The 17,333-nt window shown below is 43.0% G+C and overlaps 1 protein-coding gene across 1 annotated transcript in view; it reads left to right on the forward strand.

The window, feature by feature from the left end:
- Positions 1-3,282, forward strand: part of GPT2 (glutamic--pyruvic transaminase 2) — a 34,050-nt gene extending 30,768 nt beyond the window's left edge. Inside the window, exon 12 of the mRNA XM_004014968.6 lies at positions 853-3,282. Within this exon, the coding sequence (XP_004015017.1) occupies positions 853-943 (91 nt within the window). The 3' untranslated portion in view covers positions 944-3,282. The remainder of the gene's footprint in view (positions 1-852) is intronic.
- The last annotated feature ends 14,051 nt before the right edge of the window (positions 3,283-17,333 follow it).

The following is a 17,333-nucleotide window of genomic DNA, read 5'->3' on the forward strand; positions in this document are numbered from 1 at the left end:
TGCAGTGTTCCCCCTGCTGGGTTTTCTTTTCTTCCCTTGTCCCTTTTCAACTCCATGATGTATCAGTCTGCATCCAGGAGCTCAGTAGCTTGTCCACTGAGCCAAAAACCTGCTGAGGTGTTGCCTCTGAGATACGGTGAAATTGCTGTGCCGCCTTTCACAGGCATGGGACTCTACCAGGCCAGCTGAACAGCTCAGCCAGGGCTTCCCACCAAGGCCAGCAGCAGATGTCAAAAAAAGAAATGTCTTGGGCTTAGCACCTGGGGCCAAGTTTTGAGTCAGTGAAGGTCATGGGCAGTGCCCCTCAATGGATAAATGTGTGTGGATAGCCTTTCCACCCTAGTTAGGTTCATCTTGGCAATTTGTGGCTCACTCTTGAGAGCTGCCGTTAGGGATGGGAAGCAGGTTGACAGGACTGGAGGGAGGAGTTAGTTACCATGGCAACTTGGGAATTCCTATGGAGGGAAGCTGTGACTGAAGGTTCTCACTATGAGACTGACAGTGGAGATGGAAAAGGCTTGTCTAGCAGGAGTAGGGTCGGCTCCAGAGAAAAGTTCTGTGCACCAGTCAGAGTGTTGGGTGGGCCTCCTGTGATTATGGGTGGATGGGTTAAGTAAGCTGAGATGCCGCCACCAGCTTACTGCATTTGTTCACATGTATGAGTTGGCTAAAAAAAATATGTGAATGATGAAGGAAAGTGGTTTAGCAAGTGCCAGGTGCTGTTCAGGGCCTGTCCCTCCCCAGGAAGCTTGCCTGCCCTGTCTGCAGGTAGAGGAGTGACCTGCCAGCTTTACCCCTGTCCCCTTCTCCAGAGCACTTCATGTCTGACTGTGCTGTTCTCCTTCCTGACAGAATGACCATTCTTCCTCCGGTCGAGAAACTAAAGACGGTTCTGCAGAAGGTGAAGGACTTTCACATAAAGTTCCTGGAGGAATATGCGTGAGGACTCCTCAGGCCCCAGAGGGAGACCGGGCCCTTGGCCTGCCTCCTGATATGCCCGCCCAGCCCAGCCCAGACTCGCCTCCCGCAGCGACTCCGCCTCAGGCCTTACAAAGGTCACTGGTCGCTTTCATCGTCATTTTGCCCCAGGAGACTTCTTTCTTTGTGCCTTGATGTTGGGAGCACCTCTCTTCTGAGCAAATGTGAATCGGGGATGCCTCAGAAGCCCTGTTTTTTTGATGCAGCCAAAATAGAGGGGACTCGCTCAGCGTTATGTGGTAGTGTTCTCCGAATCTGTTGTTGTTATTGCTTGTGGAAAATTCATTTGGGGTTTAAAACAGCCTGGGTGTGTTGGGTGAGCTGCTTCAGGTTTGCAGAAACAAGGCATCAGGAAATGTATAATTTAACCACGATGAGGACTGGAAATCCCAAACTCACCGCCATGATCTGTGAAATAAAACTCTTAGCGGTGTGAAAATCTATTCCTTCAAACAGGAGAGCCTGGAGTCCACTGGAGGCCCAGAGAGGGCCCATCCTTCTGACTTGGAGGCAGGCATCCTGCTCTCAGACTAGCATGGTGAGAGGAGCAGTGCAAGGATGCCAGGCTAGGGGGTGGTGAGTGTGGAGATTATGGCCAAGGCCAGAAGGTCCACCAAGGGAGGGGTGGGTGCGAGCCAGGCTCCGAGCTGAACCAGGCTTCCATCCGGGAGCACACAGCAGGTAGTGAGGACTCTGCCCACAGGGGGGCTGCAGGTAAAGAGTTCTCTTGAGCTTTCTTAGGCTGGGATACCCATCTTGAGGTCTCCCTGAGCTCCAGGGGCATGGGGTTCATCAGCCCAGCCATATCTCAGTCGTGGGAGATTCTGCCTGATGATGTGTGGATCTATCCCACTGTTACCCAACAGCCAGCCTCACCCCAGGGCTTCAGGGAGCTTTTAGGCAATAGTAGAACAAGGAAACTCTGAAAATGTCCTAGTGAAGGAGGGTATCCTTAGAGACATGAAGACAGTTAAACCACATGCCCCTCCTGTAGTGTTTGTTGTTTGGACCAAGCGGAATTTGGTCCCTATCCTAGCTCTTAATTGGTCCAAGTGCCTGGTAGCATGCCTGCTCTGAACATGTGATCCGATTCAAAGTTTATAAAAGTGTTCGATAAGTAAAGTGTTTTGCCTCCCCATCTGTTGCTGGCTCCCCTCCCAGGCTCTGTAGACTGTCCCGTAGCATCAGTCATCTTTTGGGGGTAGAGGTGGGGGATCATCCCCCAAGCCTGCAGCTTCCCTGCCACGTGCAAACCTGAGTGGGGGGCCTGACCCACACTCCCGAGAAGTAGGCACCTCAGGCCGCAGAAGGCTTATGCCCTCTTCTCTGGGCCGTCCCTGGTGGGCTTTGCTGAGAAGCCAAGGCCAGCTCAGGAGTCAGGGGATCCAGCAAGTCCTAAAGTGGAATTGAAGGGACCGAAGAGAGAAATCTGAAGAGGCTAAAGCAGCCTCCTGTCCTGTAATCTCCATGCCAGGTCCACGCACGGGATGCAATAGGAAACTTCAGACTGCCCCTGTCCACTAGCATCACAGTCCCTATGAAGAAAGTAGCCACAATCTCAAATAACAAAGGGAATGTTTTAGAACTTTTTCTTCCTTAAAACTTCGAGAAAGTTGCACTTGTGCTTGTTGATGGTATATAAGCCAGGATGTATCCCAGAGTTTGAGATTTCTGGTGAAAATGTTAAATAGTAGAAGCTAGTATATTTTCTATATTTTTGTAACAATTGCTTTTTTCATGGGGGGAGTTGGGGTTAGTATTTGTAGTTTTAACAAGTCCAGTAGTATTTTTAAATGAATCTCTTCAGATTATAAGTAACCCCTAAAAACTTTGCAACGTTTACATGATTTTTTTAAAAAGATGCCATATACATTTGGTTTGCTTTTAAAAATAAGTAAATTCTTAATAAGGTCAGCTAGCTGGTTTAGGAGGTTAACTTGATTCAGGTAGAAACTCTGATCATGATAGATTTGATTTTCTGCAGATTGTGGTGTCTTATTTGGGCACCACCAGAGGAAGTTGTTTGTCGTTTGAGGTTGCACAAAATCTATACCTGTAAAGTTTTCTGCTGTTCATCTAGGTCTGCACGGGAGTTGGGGGGATGCTGGGCTATACTGTGGTGGTCCATGACCTTACACCTTGTGGCCAGACCGGTTGTCCCCATGTTTGTGAATTTGCAGGAAGAGGTGACAGGCCTACATGCCCGTTTTCCAGTCTGGATTCTCATAGGCATCTCCTGACAAAGGTACTTCATGATAGCTCTGATGGAAATTTCTAAACAATAAAATGTGTCCAAAATGGTGACTGTGTTTACCTTTCTTTGTATTTTAAATATCAAATGGACGTCACTAATTGCACACCTTCATTCTTATGTTTCCAAGTCATAGCCTTTCAGTTTCCATTTCTTCTTAGGGGTCAACGCTAAGGACCCTGGGCTGCTCTATATTGCTTATGTATTCTTTTAAAATAGAATGCTGTTCAAATGAAAACAGACCTTGATTTTCTCATGGGAGTGAAACGAACTAGCAGCAGCTTCGCAGGCGGCAGGGGAGCCCAAGCAGGCAGGGGGAGCTGGAGAAGCAGCCCTGAGGCCGGGGTGGGGGGTGAGGAGCAGCTGCCCAGACAAGGGGTTTCATTCATTGCCCCAGGCTTTCCCAGACCCATATCAATTTTAATGTGTGGTACTGGAATTCAAAACTTTATTTTTCACTTAAAACTGAAACTTCTTTTTTAAAGAAAGTCTGGAAATATATATGTTTTAAAAAGTAAGATACTTTCGAGTGGAAGGCTTGGAAACTTACTGAAAGTAGCTTAAGCAGAAGAGAATTTATTGGGTCATGTAAAAGGAATTTATTGAAATCCTGGAAGGATGCTGACTTTAGTTTTGACGTACACGGTTAAGTGCAAAGCCTGCCTGCCTGTCTGGCTCTATTGAAAAATCTCATAGAAGGGCTCTGCCTTGGTTCACATGCCCTTCCCTGAACAGTAGCTGTGGCCTTTAAGAATAGAGTGTTTTGGCTGGCCCTGTGTATGAGCAGAGGTAGAGAAGGGCCTAGAATTGCCAGCCTCATGAGGGCCTTTGGAGAAGTTGCTCCCCATAGGAATGAGGGATGGAGGTGATGCTGCACCCACAAACCTCATTTACCACAGGTGGCTCTTTAGAGGGAAGCTGGGGGAGGTGTGTTGCAGGCAGGTTGAAAGTCGTTACTAGTTGATAACGCAGGGGACTGAGATGCTCTGCACACACACACTCTGCTTGCACACATACCTCAGGAAGTGTACATCTTGTCCGGTGAGCAAACTTTGTGTAGTGTATTATGCAAAGGGTTTATTAAATAGACAAAGATTGGGAGATACAGTTATTCTAGATCAGTAGTTCTCTGTCACTAGGGACTGGTTTTGTGAAAGACACTTTTTCCACAGATGTGTGGTGAGGGAGGGAAAGTTCAAGCGGTAGTGCAAGAGATGGTGGGGATGGATGGTTCAGGCGATAATACAAGCTGTGGGGAGTAGCAGATGAAACGTCATCCCTCACCCACCACTCATCTGCTGTGTGACCGAGTTCCTAACAGGTCGGGGGCTGGGGACCCCTGCTCTAAATTATTTTGGTATAGTGTTTGCTCTAACCACATCTAGAAAGCTTTTGAATGTTTGATAAGGACCTAGCATAAGCCCACAGACTGCTAGGGAATGGGGAATCAAGCTAATAAGAGGTGGTCACTGTCCTCAAAAAACCTATGAATGGAATGGCCAGTGAATGGTTCATGGCTCAAATCCCATCCGCCTAGTGGTGCTGGCCTTAATAGAAGTATACGGGTGATGCATAGGAGGGAGAGGCTGATTCTGTTATCTACTGAGTTGGGGTGCCTCTACCCACCTCTACTCTTTCCACAATGCCTTCTGAGGTCTTCCTTTTAGCCTTCATCCTGCCACCGAGCCAGGAGACTCTTCAAGAAAAAGGAAAAGATGAAACTTAATGCTAGGTACTCAACCAGTTCTTTTACTTAAGAGGAACAGGTCAGCTAGAGTTTCCTATTGAGATTTCATTGTCCTACTGAAAAAAAAAAAAAAAGAGACACCCACATACCTACAGTCAATTAATCTATGACAAAAGGGCAAGAATGTACAGTGAAAAGACAGTCACTTCAGTAAGTGATTCAGGAGAAAATGTAAAACAGCAAGATTAGAACATTTCCTCCTTCACACTATATACAAAAATAAACTCAAAATGAATTAAAAACCTAAATGTAAAACCCGAAGCCATAAAACTCCTGGAAGAGAACATCGGCAGTACATTCTTTGACATAAATTATAGCAATAATTTTTTTGGATATGTCTCCCAAAAGAAAAGAAATAGGCCTTAATTAAACTTCAAAGATTTTGCACAGCAAAGGAAACCTCTGACAAAATGAAAAGACAACCTACTGAATGGGAGGAAATATTTGCAAATCACTTGACCAACATGGGGTTAATATCCAAAATCTATAAACAGCTCATACAGTTCAATGTAAAAAAAAAAAAAAAAAAAAGCCTCAAAAATAGGCAAAAACCCTGAATAGACATTTTTCCAAAGAAGATATACAGATGGCCAACGGGTACATAAAAAGATGCTCGCTATGTTGCTAAAAGCAAGAAGAAAAAAAATCTCACACTGGTCAGAATGGCTATCATCAAAAAGTCTACAAGTAACAAATGCTGGAGAGGGTATGGAGAAAAGAGAACACTTGCACACTGTTGGTGGGAATGGAAATGGGTGCAGCCACTATGGAAAACAGTGTGGAGGGTCCTCAAAAAGCTAAAAATAGAAATTTCCTGGTGATCTAGTGGTTAGGATTCAGTGCTTTCACTGCTATAGGTCCAATCCTGCAAGATGTGTGGCCTAGCCAAAAGAAAAACTAAACTAAAAATAGAACTTCCATATGATCCAACAATCCCACTCCTAAATATAATATTTGAAAAAAAATGAAAACACTAATTCAAAAACATCCATGTACCCCAAGTACCCCAATGTTCATTACAGCACTGTTTACAATAGCCAAGACATGGAAACAGCCCAAATGCCCATGATAAGATGACTGGCTTGAGAAGATATGGTATATATACATATAAATGTGTGAATGTGTATAGCAAAATAAAAATAGAAAACAAACTACTGGTTACCAGCTGGGAGAGGGTAGGGGAAAGGACTTGATAGGAGTATGGGATTAAGAGATACAAACTACCGCATATAAAATAGATAAGCAAAAAAAAAAAAAAAGATAAGCAACAAGGATATACTGTACCACAGACAGAACTATAGCCATTGTTTTGTAATAATTTTTAATGGAGTATAATCTATAAAAATGCTGAACCTTTATGCTATCCACCTGAAACTAATATTATAAATTAACTATAATTTTTAAAAATCAATCACTAAAAAGATTAGAAGATATAGAGTCATCCCTTGGTATCCAAGGGGGATTGGTTGCAAAATCCCCTGGTGAAGTTGCTCAGTCATGTCCGACCCTTTGCCACTCCATGGACTGTAGCCTACCAGGTTCCACCGTCCAAAATCCCCTAGGATACCAAAAATCTGGGGATGCTCAAGTCTCTTATATAAAATGGTACAGTATTTGAATATGTTACATGTATTCTCCCATATACTTTAAAGCATTTCTACGTTACTCATAATACTTAATACAATGTAAATGCTATGTGAATAGTTGTAAATACAACATAAATAGTTGCTGGTGTGTGACAAATTCAACTTTTGCTTTTTGGAATTTTCTAGAAAAAAAATTATTTTTATCTGAAGTTGGTTCAGTTCATAAATATGAAGGGTTGACTCTCATGATTTCTTTTGTCTCCTCCCCAGTTTTGTCTGTCTTTGCTCTGAGTGCATAACCCTGAAGTCCTTTTGATGATATTCAGTTTCAAAACTGTAAAAACATCCAGAATCCTAGTGATGCTTAGGTCAGTGCACAGAAGTATACATTAAATAAGTCTAAAACAAAAAATATTCTGATTATCAAAGTAAAGATATTCATGTGGAAAAACTAGAAAATAAAATAATGGAAGAAATTTTTAAAATCTCCTATAATCCTCCAGAATTAATCAAGTCTGACATTCATTTTCTTTGGCTGTGCTGCTTGGCTTTGGGGATCCTAGGGCTGGGACCAGGATCAAACCTGGGCCTTCAGCAATGATAGAGCAGAGTCCCAGCCACTGGACTGCCAGGGAGTTCCCCTAACATTCCTTACTGTCCTCTTCCTGAAAGTATTTTTATATGGCTGTGTGTTTGGATCCTAATTTTTCCCCCTTCAACATTAGAACATGATTAAAGTGCCTGATGAGCAGTTTGGATGGCTACTTCATCAGTTCTATGGATAAATAGCCATAGTAACTATTGGTTAACTACACACGTAAACATTTAGATTACATACAGTTCTTGGTTTTTAAAAATAAGGCCACATAATACATCTGTGCATAGAGAAGGGATTCCCCTCCCTGGCTCTGAGTCATGTCTTATTGTGGAACATGATCAAGAGTAGGTGTTGTCCATGAACCTCCAGGGACTTTGTCCCTGAGGCAGAGTTCAGAGCTCAGCAGATCATGGTACACACCTTGGCCTTGGCTCTAGCACTTCCCAGCTGTGAGATCACTCATCCTCATTGTTGCCACCTGCAAAACAGGGCTAATAGCACCCATTTGTGGAGTAATGGGATGACTGTGAGCACCGAACAGGAAAATGTGGGGGGTTGCATGTATGTGTGTGTAACTGAGTATAGCTCATGGCAAGTCGTTTATTTATTGATTACTTTCTTTGATAGTCTGATTAATTTTTAGAGCAGTGCTGATAAGATACATGTTCAATACATGTTTACATCAAGGGAAAAATTACATTCTTGGCACACCAGATACAGTATGAAAATGACATGCAGAGGAAGTGAGGACTCTTTCCCAACACTGCTGAACATATTCTGCTAGACAAAGTACACAGGTTAGTTATTTGGTTATTTTTTTGGGTCAGTGGTAACCTTTTTATTTTTTCAGTCACACATTTTCTGAAATAAAATTGCACTGGGTCCAGTTACACTGCATTCTTCATGAGGTTCAGTTCAGTCAGTTCAGTCACTCAGTCGTGTCTGACCCTTTGCAACCCCATGAATTGCAGCACGCCAGGCCTCCCTGTCCATCACCAACTTCCAGAGTTCGCTCAAACTCATGTCCATTGGGTCGGTGATGCCATCCAGCCATCTCATCCTCTGTCATCCCCTTCTCCTCCTACCCCCAATCCCTCCCAGCATCAGGGTCTTTTCCAATGAGTCAACTCTTCGCATGAGGTGGCCAAAGTACTGGAGTTTCAGCTTTAGCATCAGTCCTTCCAGAGAACACCCAGGACTGATTTTCTTTAGGATGGACTGGTTGGACCTCCTTGCAGTCCAAGGGATTCTCAACCGTCTGATCCAACACCACAATTCAAAAGCATCTATTCTTCGGTGCTCAGCTTTCTTTATAGTCCAACTCTCACATCCATACATGACCACTGGAAATACCATAGCCTTGACTAGATGGGCCTTTCTTGGCAAAGTAATGTCTCTGCTTTTCAATATGCTATCTAGGTTGTCACAACTTTTCTTCCAAGGAGCAAGCATCTTTTAATCTTCATGAGGTAGGTCCAATTGAAAAAACAACACAAAACTCTTTTTACAACTCTAATGTAACTGGACATTTTTTTTCTTGGTGCAGGTTCATCTTGACCTGCTGGCACCAGTTAGGAACTGGTATTTGGGGTTGGGTCCTCCCTCAAAAGGAACTTTGTGGGCCTTTTCCCCTTCATGACTAAAGCAAGCTGCTATTTGCCATTTCCACCTTAAAACTTTAAAACAAAATCCCCCCAGTTATTTGAGTCAGTATCGTGATACACTTTGTGGTCCAAAGCCCCACTCCAGGATTTAGAGTGTATAAATTAGAATTCTTTTGTTTGTACAGACAGAAAGCCAAACTTGAGAAGTCAAGAACTGGGTAAGTCAAACCTACATTCCCCAGGCTCGGCAGTTCGTGTGTGGCCATGAATTTAATGGGTCATCATCGCAGTATCATGTGGAAGCTGCTGGGAACTTTCCTTGCCTGTCCTGGGTCCCTTTTCTTCCCGTCTTGTCCTCTGACTGCTTGGAATGCATGTGTGACAACTGAGCTGTGACAAAGACACAGGCTTGTGCAGAAATGCTGTGTAAGGTTTTGCTGTTATTTTTGTTGTTATTATTCCACCTTAATTATAGTGACAAAATCTTTTGGACTTTCATTTGTCTGGAGTTTAGCTTGATCATCTCATCTTTGTTGCCTACCAAGGCAGCTAAATAAATGCTGGCAACACTCATGGAAATGCTAACGACTCCTGCCATTCATCCTGCGCTGGCTGGGCAGCTGTGTGCCAGGCACAGTGCTTGGTGATGGGGAACCAGCAGTAAGACATGGCTTCATGGTTTACAAGGTTGATGATGCTTATGCTGATAAGAGTGGGAGAGGCAACAGTGATACATTGTTGATAAGAGTGTGAGTTTGTACCATTTTGGTACAATCATCATTAAATATACACATGCCTACTTTAAAACTGCAGTAATCAAGACAGTACGGTATTACTTTAAGGAAAGACAAAAATAAAGAACAGAATAGAGTCCAGATACAGAACCACATACATTTATCACTTTGGCGTAAGAGACTGCACACACACACACACACACACGTATATTTATTTGATACATCTGTATTGATGAAATAATTTTTGACAAGCGTACTAAAGCAATCCAGTAAGAAAAGGAGTCTCTTCAATAAATGGTGCTGCAATGTCTGGGTATCCACATGGGGAAACAAATGGACTTCAGCTCCTACCTCATACATATGCAAAATTTGGGGTGAATCACAGACCTAAATTTAAGAGCTAAAATGATACATCTTCTAGAAGAAAACATAAGAGAAAATCTTTGCGATTTATGATATAAACATTTCTTAGGACAAAAAGACACAAATATTAAAAGAAAAAATTGATAAATTGAACCACATCAAAATTAAGAACTTCTGCTTTTTAAAAAGACATGATTCAGAAACAAAAGACAAGTCACGTGCTGGGAAAATATATTTTCAGAACATAAATCTCATAAAAGGCTTGTAACAAGAGTACATAAAAAACTTCAAAAGTCAATAATAGCGCCTTCCCTGGTGGTCCAGTGATTAAGAATCTGCCTTGCAATGAACCAGGAACCAGGAACCAGGAAGCACCAGCTCAACCCCACATGCCGTGGAGAGACTAAGCCTGTGTGCCACTACTGTGGCCATGTTCTCTAGAGCCCGTGAGACGCGGCAAGAGAGGCCACCGTGGTGGGAAGCCCGCACACTGCAGTGAAGAGTAGCCCCTGCCGCCCGCAACCAGAGAAAGCCCACCCACCTCAACAAAACCCAGCAGACCCCCGCCAAAAAACAAAACAAATACAGTTATTTTAAAAGTCAACAACAATCAGAGAAACAACCCAACTGAAAAACAGGGGAAAGATTGGAACAGATACTTCACAGAAGAAGATATACAAATGGCCAATGAGGACCTGGGGAAAAGCCCAACGTCATCAGTGATGGAAAGGAACGTGAATTAAAAGCACTGAGATGCCACTGAGGTGACTAAGTAAAGAAGATTGACAGTCCCAAATGCTGAAGGCACAGAGCAACCAAAATCTCAGGGGTGATACAATCACTTTGGAAAACGGGTGGCTTCTTACAAAGTCAAACACACACCTGCCTTGAGAGGCAGCAATTTCACTGCTAGGGCTCCTTCATTTGCTCCCTCCCAGGGAACACTGTCTGGTGTTGCCTGTTGTCCATTGCCTGAAACTATCGTTTCAAGTGTTTCCCCATTCCCCAGGTTTTAGTTGTTTAAAACGGTTGAGTAAATCTCAGTTCAGTTCAGTCGCTCAGTCGTGTCCGACTCTTTGAGACCCCATGAATTGCAGCACGCCAGGCCTCCCTGTCCATCACCAACTCCTGGAGTTCACTCAAACTCATGTCCATTGAGTCGGTGATGCCATCCAGCCGTCTCATCCTCTGCCGTCCCCTTTTCCTCCTGCCCTCAAATCCCTCCCAGCATCAGAGTCTTTTCCAATGAGTCAACTCTTCGCATGAGGTGGCCAAAGTTTTGGAGTTTCAGCTTTAGCATCAGTCCTTCCAAAGAACACCCAGGGCTGATTTTCTTTAGAATGGACTGGTTGGATCTCCTTGCAGTCCAAGGAACTCTCAAGAGTCTTTTCCAACACCATAGTTCAAACGCATCAATTCTTCGGCGCTCAGCCTTCTTTACAGTCCAACTCTCACATCCATACATGACCACTGGAAAACCATAGCCTTGACTAGACGGACCTTTCTTGGCAAAGTAATGTCTCTGCTTTTTAATATGCTGTCTAGGTTGGTCATAATTTTCCTTCCAAGGAGTAAGCGTCTTTTAATTTCATGGCTGCAATCACCATCTGCAGTGATTTTGGAGCCCAAAAGAATAAAGTCTGACACTGCTTCTGCTGTTTCCACATTGACTTCCCATGAAGTGATGGGACCAGATGCCATGATTTTAGTTTTCTGAATGTTGAGCTTTAAGCCAACCTTTTCACTCTCCTCTTTCACTTTCATCAAGAGGCTGTTTAGTTCCTCGTCACTTTCTGCCATAAGGGTGGTGTCATCTGCATATCTGAGGTGATTGATATTTCTCCTGGCAATCTTGATTCCAGCTTGTGTTTCTTCCAGTCCAGCGTTTCTCATGATGTACTCTGCATAGAAGTTAAATAAGCAGGGTGACAACATACAGCCTTGACATACTCCTTTTCCTATTTGGAACCAGTCTGTTTTTCCATGTCCAGTTCTAACTGTTGCTTCCTGACCTGCATATAGGTTTCTCAAGAGGCAGGTCAGGTGGTCTGTATTCCCATCTCTTTCAGAATTTTCCACAGTTTATTGTAATCTACACAGTCAAAGGCTTTGGCATAGTCAATAAAGCAGAAATAGATGTTTTTTCTGGAACTCTCTTGCTTTTTCCATGATCCAGCGGATGTTGACAATTTGACCACTGGTTCCTCTGCCTTTTCTAAAACCAGCTTGAACATCAGGAAGTTCATGCTTCACATATTGCTGAAGCCTGGCTTGGAGAATTTTGAGCATTACTTTACCAGAGTGTGAAATGAGTGCAATTCTGCGGTAGTTTGAGCATTCTTTGGCATTGCCTTTCTTAGGGATTGGAATGAAAACTGACCTTTTCCAGTCCTGTGGCCACTGCTGAGTTTTCCCAATTTGCTGGCATATTGAGTGCAGCACTTTCACAGCATCATCTTTCAGGATTTGAAATAGCTCAACTGGAATGCCATCACCTCCACTAGCTTTGTTTGTAGTGATGCTTTCTAAGGCCCACTTGACTTCACATTCCAGGATGTCTGGGTCTAGGTGAGTGATTATCTTGGTCATGAAGATCTTTTTTGTACAGTTCTTCCGTGTGCTCTTGCCACCTCTTCTTAATATCTTCTGCTTCTGTTAGGTCCATACCATTTCTGTCCTTTATCGAGTCCATCTTTGCATGAAATATTCCCTTGGTATCTCTAGTTTTCTTGAAGAGATCTTTAGTCTTTCCCATTCTGTTGTTTTCCTCTATTTCTTTGCATTGATCGCTGAGGAGGGCTTTCTTATCTCTCCTTGCTATTCTTTGGAACTCTGCATTCAGATGTTTATATCTTTCCTTTTCTCCTTTGCTTTCTGCTTCTCTTCTTTTCATAGCTCTTTGTAAGCCCTCCTCAGACAGTCATTTTGCTTTTTTGCATTTCTTTTCCATGAGGATGGTCTTGATCCCTGTCTCCTGTACAATGTCACGAACCTCCACCCATAGTTCTTCAGGCACTCTATCAGATCTAGTCCCTTAAATCTATTTCTCAAAATGGATTAAAGATCTAAACGTAAGACCAGAAACCATAAAACTCCTAGAGGAGAACATAGGCAAAACACTCTCCGACATAAATCACAGCAGGATCCTCTATGATCCACCTCCCAGAATACTGGAAATAAAAGCAAAAATAAACAAATGGGATCTAATTAAAATTAAAAGCTTCTGCACAACAAAGGAAACTATAAGCAAGGTGAAAAGACAGCCTTTGGAATGGGAGAAAATAATAGCAAATGAAGCAACTGACAAACAGCTAATCTCAAAAACATACAAGCAACTTATGCAGCTCAATTTCAGAAAAATAAATGACCCAATCAAAAAATGGGCCAAAGAACTAAATAGACATTTCTCCAAAGAAGACATACAGATGGCTAACAAACACATGAAAAGATGCTCAACATCACTCATTATCAGAGAAATGCAAATCAAGACCACAATGAGGTACCATTTCACACTAGTCGGAATGGCTGCTATCCAAAAGTCTACAAGCAATAAATGCTGGAGAGGGTGTGGAGAAAAGGGAACCCTCTTACACTGTTGGTGGGAATGCAAACTAATAGAGCCACTAGGGAGAAGAGTGTGGAGATTCCTTAAAAAACTGGAAATAGAACTGCCTTATGACCCAGCAATCCCACTGCTGGGCACACACACCAAGGAAACCAGAATTGAAAGAGACATGTGTACCCCAATGTTCATCGCAGCACTGTTTATAATAGCCAGGACATGGAAGCAACCTAGATGTCCATCAGCAGATGAATGGATAAGAACGCTGTGGTATATATGCAATGGAGTATTACTCAGCCATTAAAAAGAATACATTTGAATCAGTTCTAATGAGGTGGATGAAACTGGAGCCGATTATATAGAGTGAAGTAAGCCAGAAAGAAAAACACCAATACAGTATACTGACACATATATATGGAATTTAGAAAGATGGTAGTGATAACCCTGTATGTGAGACAGCAAAAGAGACACAGATGTAAAGAACGGACTATTGGACTCTGTGGGAGAGGGAGAGGGTGGGATGATTTGGGAGAATGGCATTGAAACATGTATACTATCATGTAAGAAACGAATCGCCAGTCTATGTTCGATACAGGATACAGGATGCTTGGGGCTGGTGCACGGGAATGACCCAGAGAGATGATATGGGGAGGGTGGTGGGAGGGGGGTTCAGGGTTGGGAACTCATGTACACCTGTGGTGGATTCATGTCAAGATATGGCAAAACCAAAACAGTATTGTAAAGTTAAAAAATATATATATTTCTCACTTCCACTGCATAATCATAAGGGATTTGTTTTAGGTCATACCTGAATGGTCTAGTGGTTTTCCCCACTTTCTTCAATTTAAGTCTGAATTTGGCAATAAGGAGTTCATGATCTGAGCCACAGTCAGCTCCTGGTCTTGTTTTTGCTGACTGTATAGAGTTTCTCCATCTTTGGCTGCAAAGAATATAATCAATCTGATTTCGGTGTTGACCATCTGGTGATATCCATGTGTAGAATCTTCTCTTGTGTTGTTGGAAGAGGGCATTTGCTATGACTAGTGCGTTCTCTTGGCAAAACCTATTAGCCTTTGCCCTGCTTCATTCTGTACTCCAAGGCCAAATTTGCCTGTTACTCCAGGTTTTTTTTTACTTCCTAGTTTTGCATTCCAGTCTCCTATAATGAAAAGGACATCTTTTGGGGGTGTTAGTTCTAAAAGGTCTTGTAGGTCTTCATAGAACCATTCAACTTCAGCTTCTTCAGTGTTACTGGTTGGGGCATAGACTTGGATTACTGTGATATTGAATGGTTTGCCTTAGAAACAAACAGAGATCATCCTGTCATTTTTGAGATTGCATCCAAGAGTCTGCATTTTGGACTCTTTTGTTGACCTTGATGGCTACTCCATTTCTTCTAAGGGATTCCTGCCCACAGTAGTAGATATAATGGTCATCTGAGTTAAATTCACCCATTTCAGTCCATTTTAGTTCACTGATTCCTAGAATGTCGACGTTCACTCTTGCCATCTCCTGTTTGACCACTTCCAATTTGCCTTGATTCATGGACCTGACATTCCAGGTTCCTATGCAATATTGCTCTTTACAGCATTGGACCTTGCTTTTATCACCAGTCACATCCACAACTGGGTATTGTTTTTGCTTTTGCTCCATCCCTTCATTCTTTCTGGAGTTATTTCTCCACTGACCTCCAGTAGCATATTGGGCACCTACTGACCTGGGGAGTTCCTCTTCCAGTGTCCTATCATTTTGCATTTTCATACTGTTCACGGGTTCTCAAGGCAAGAATACTGAAGTGGTTTGCCATTCCCTTCTCCAGTGGACCACATTCTGTCAGACCTCTCCACCATGACCCGTCTGTCTCGGGTGGCCCCACATGGCATGGCTTAGTTTCACTGAGTTAGACAAAGCTATGGTCCATGTGATCAGATTGACTAGTTTTCTGTGATTATGGTTTCAGTGTGTCTGCCCTCTGATGCCCTCTTGCAACAGGTACCGTCTTACTTGGGTTTCTCTTACCTTGGATGAGGGGTATCTCCTCATGGCTGCCCCTCCTGACCTTGAACATAGAGTAGCTCCTCTCGCCCTCCTGCGCCCACGTAGCCGCCGCTCCTTGGGCGTGGGGTTGCTCCTCTAGACTGCCGTCCCTGACCTCGGGCGTGTGGTAGCTCCTCTTGGCAGCCGCCCCTAACCTCGGACGTGGGGTTGTTCCTCCACGTTCTGAGTAAATCTAGTGCCTGTTAATCCATCATAGCCTGGAGCAAAAGTTTCCTGTTTCATGTCTCTACAAGACTGTGGGTTACACTGCTGTGTTCATTTGTCCAGACTTATAGAGCTGTCCACTTACAATCTGTGTATTTCACTGCAAGTAAATTATAACTCAACAAAACTTATTAGCAGGAAATAGATACATCCCTTGATCCAGAAATCTCACCTCTAGGAATTTATCCTTGGACATTTTCCCACTTGTGAAAGATGTGTGTATATATATATGAAGTAAAATTTCTATTTTAAGGCAGGAGAAGAAAAATTAAACAAAATTCTCTCTGTGTTTGTTTGGACCTCCTCCTCCTTCCCTGATGTGCAGTGTGTATCTCATTACACATTAACTAGAGCTCCTCAAAGATGGGAGTGCAGGCTCAGCTGGAAAGATCTTTTCTCTCCCCTGCCTTCTGATACTAGCAATGTAACTTCTTAAAATAATAATGTTCTTTCCCAGCTCTGTAGGGGGTCAGTAAGGGGTCACCATGACTTGCTGCTCACTTTGTATAAGAGCTCTGTATCCTTGGTGAACTTTATGTAAAATATCATGTCATTTTCAAAGTTCCCAGGTACATCCTCACAGTTCTTTTGTATCAAAAATGTATATGATTGCACCTTCAACTTCTAGCTGGTACAAAGTTTCTCAGAGCTTTCTGAGAATCTGCTTTCCAGGTTATAATCCTCAGTTTGGCTTGAATAAAATTCCCCCTTTTTTCTTCTTAACTTGGTAGTTAATTGACTTTTCTATGACTGTGTTCAAGAATGTTCATGCCAGCATTGTTGGCCAGAGCAAAAGAGGGGAGAAACTTACACACTCACTAATGAAAGATTTGTGTATCCCTCCAAAAGAATGTCATGCAACTATTAATCCAGATTAGTACATCTGTAGGTACTGGCCTGAAAAGTCATCTAAGATCCACTTTTAAATTGAAGTAGAATTGCAATCGCTTTACATAGGGCAGTAGTGGACATCTCGGTATTGTCTGATCAGACTCACCCTGTCCTGGGAATATTCTTTCCCCACATCAAGAGGATTCTCTCACTCTAAAGTGAGTCCACGCCTTCTAAGGTGATTCTGCAACCCCTGGACTGCAGGTGGGTAAATCCATTCCCAGGATTGTCCAGTTTGAAACCCAGAGTCTAATTCTTGAAAGGCTAAATTATTTTTATAAAAGAAAACTCAAGCCCTAAAGGTAAACATGGGTCTTGTCTCATAGAAGATGCTCATTAATGAGACAACAAAACTAACGTTCAGAGAGAATCAGGGATGAGAATTCACAGTCCAAAGGCCTTCATGGGTTTTGCCCTTTTGCTTCAGTGGCTTTCAGTGTCCCCAGCTACATCCCCGCTGTTCCTGTGGCTTGGTTATCTAATTTATTGGATCCTAAGAGCCAATAAAGTCTCCCTTTTGGCCAAGTTAGCTGGAGTTAAGTTCCTATTGCTGCAGGCAAAGCATATGTTAGTGTACACATAAGGAAACACTAGGGGAAAAGAGTTTCATATGTATATATATACACATATATGGTCTACAGATGCTCAAACACTCAGCTTACTTTTTAGTAAAGGGAACTTGGAGGAGGAAATGGTGCAGCCACAGCTATCCACAACTGCTGCCCGGTTCATCAGAGCAGTAAGTGAGGCTGGGGCT

Source organism: Ovis aries, chromosome 14, assembly GCF_016772045.2.
Source record: "Ovis aries strain OAR_USU_Benz2616 breed Rambouillet chromosome 14, ARS-UI_Ramb_v3.0, whole genome shotgun sequence".
In the NCBI taxonomy this organism is placed as follows: domain Eukaryota; kingdom Metazoa; phylum Chordata; class Mammalia; order Artiodactyla; family Bovidae; genus Ovis; species Ovis aries.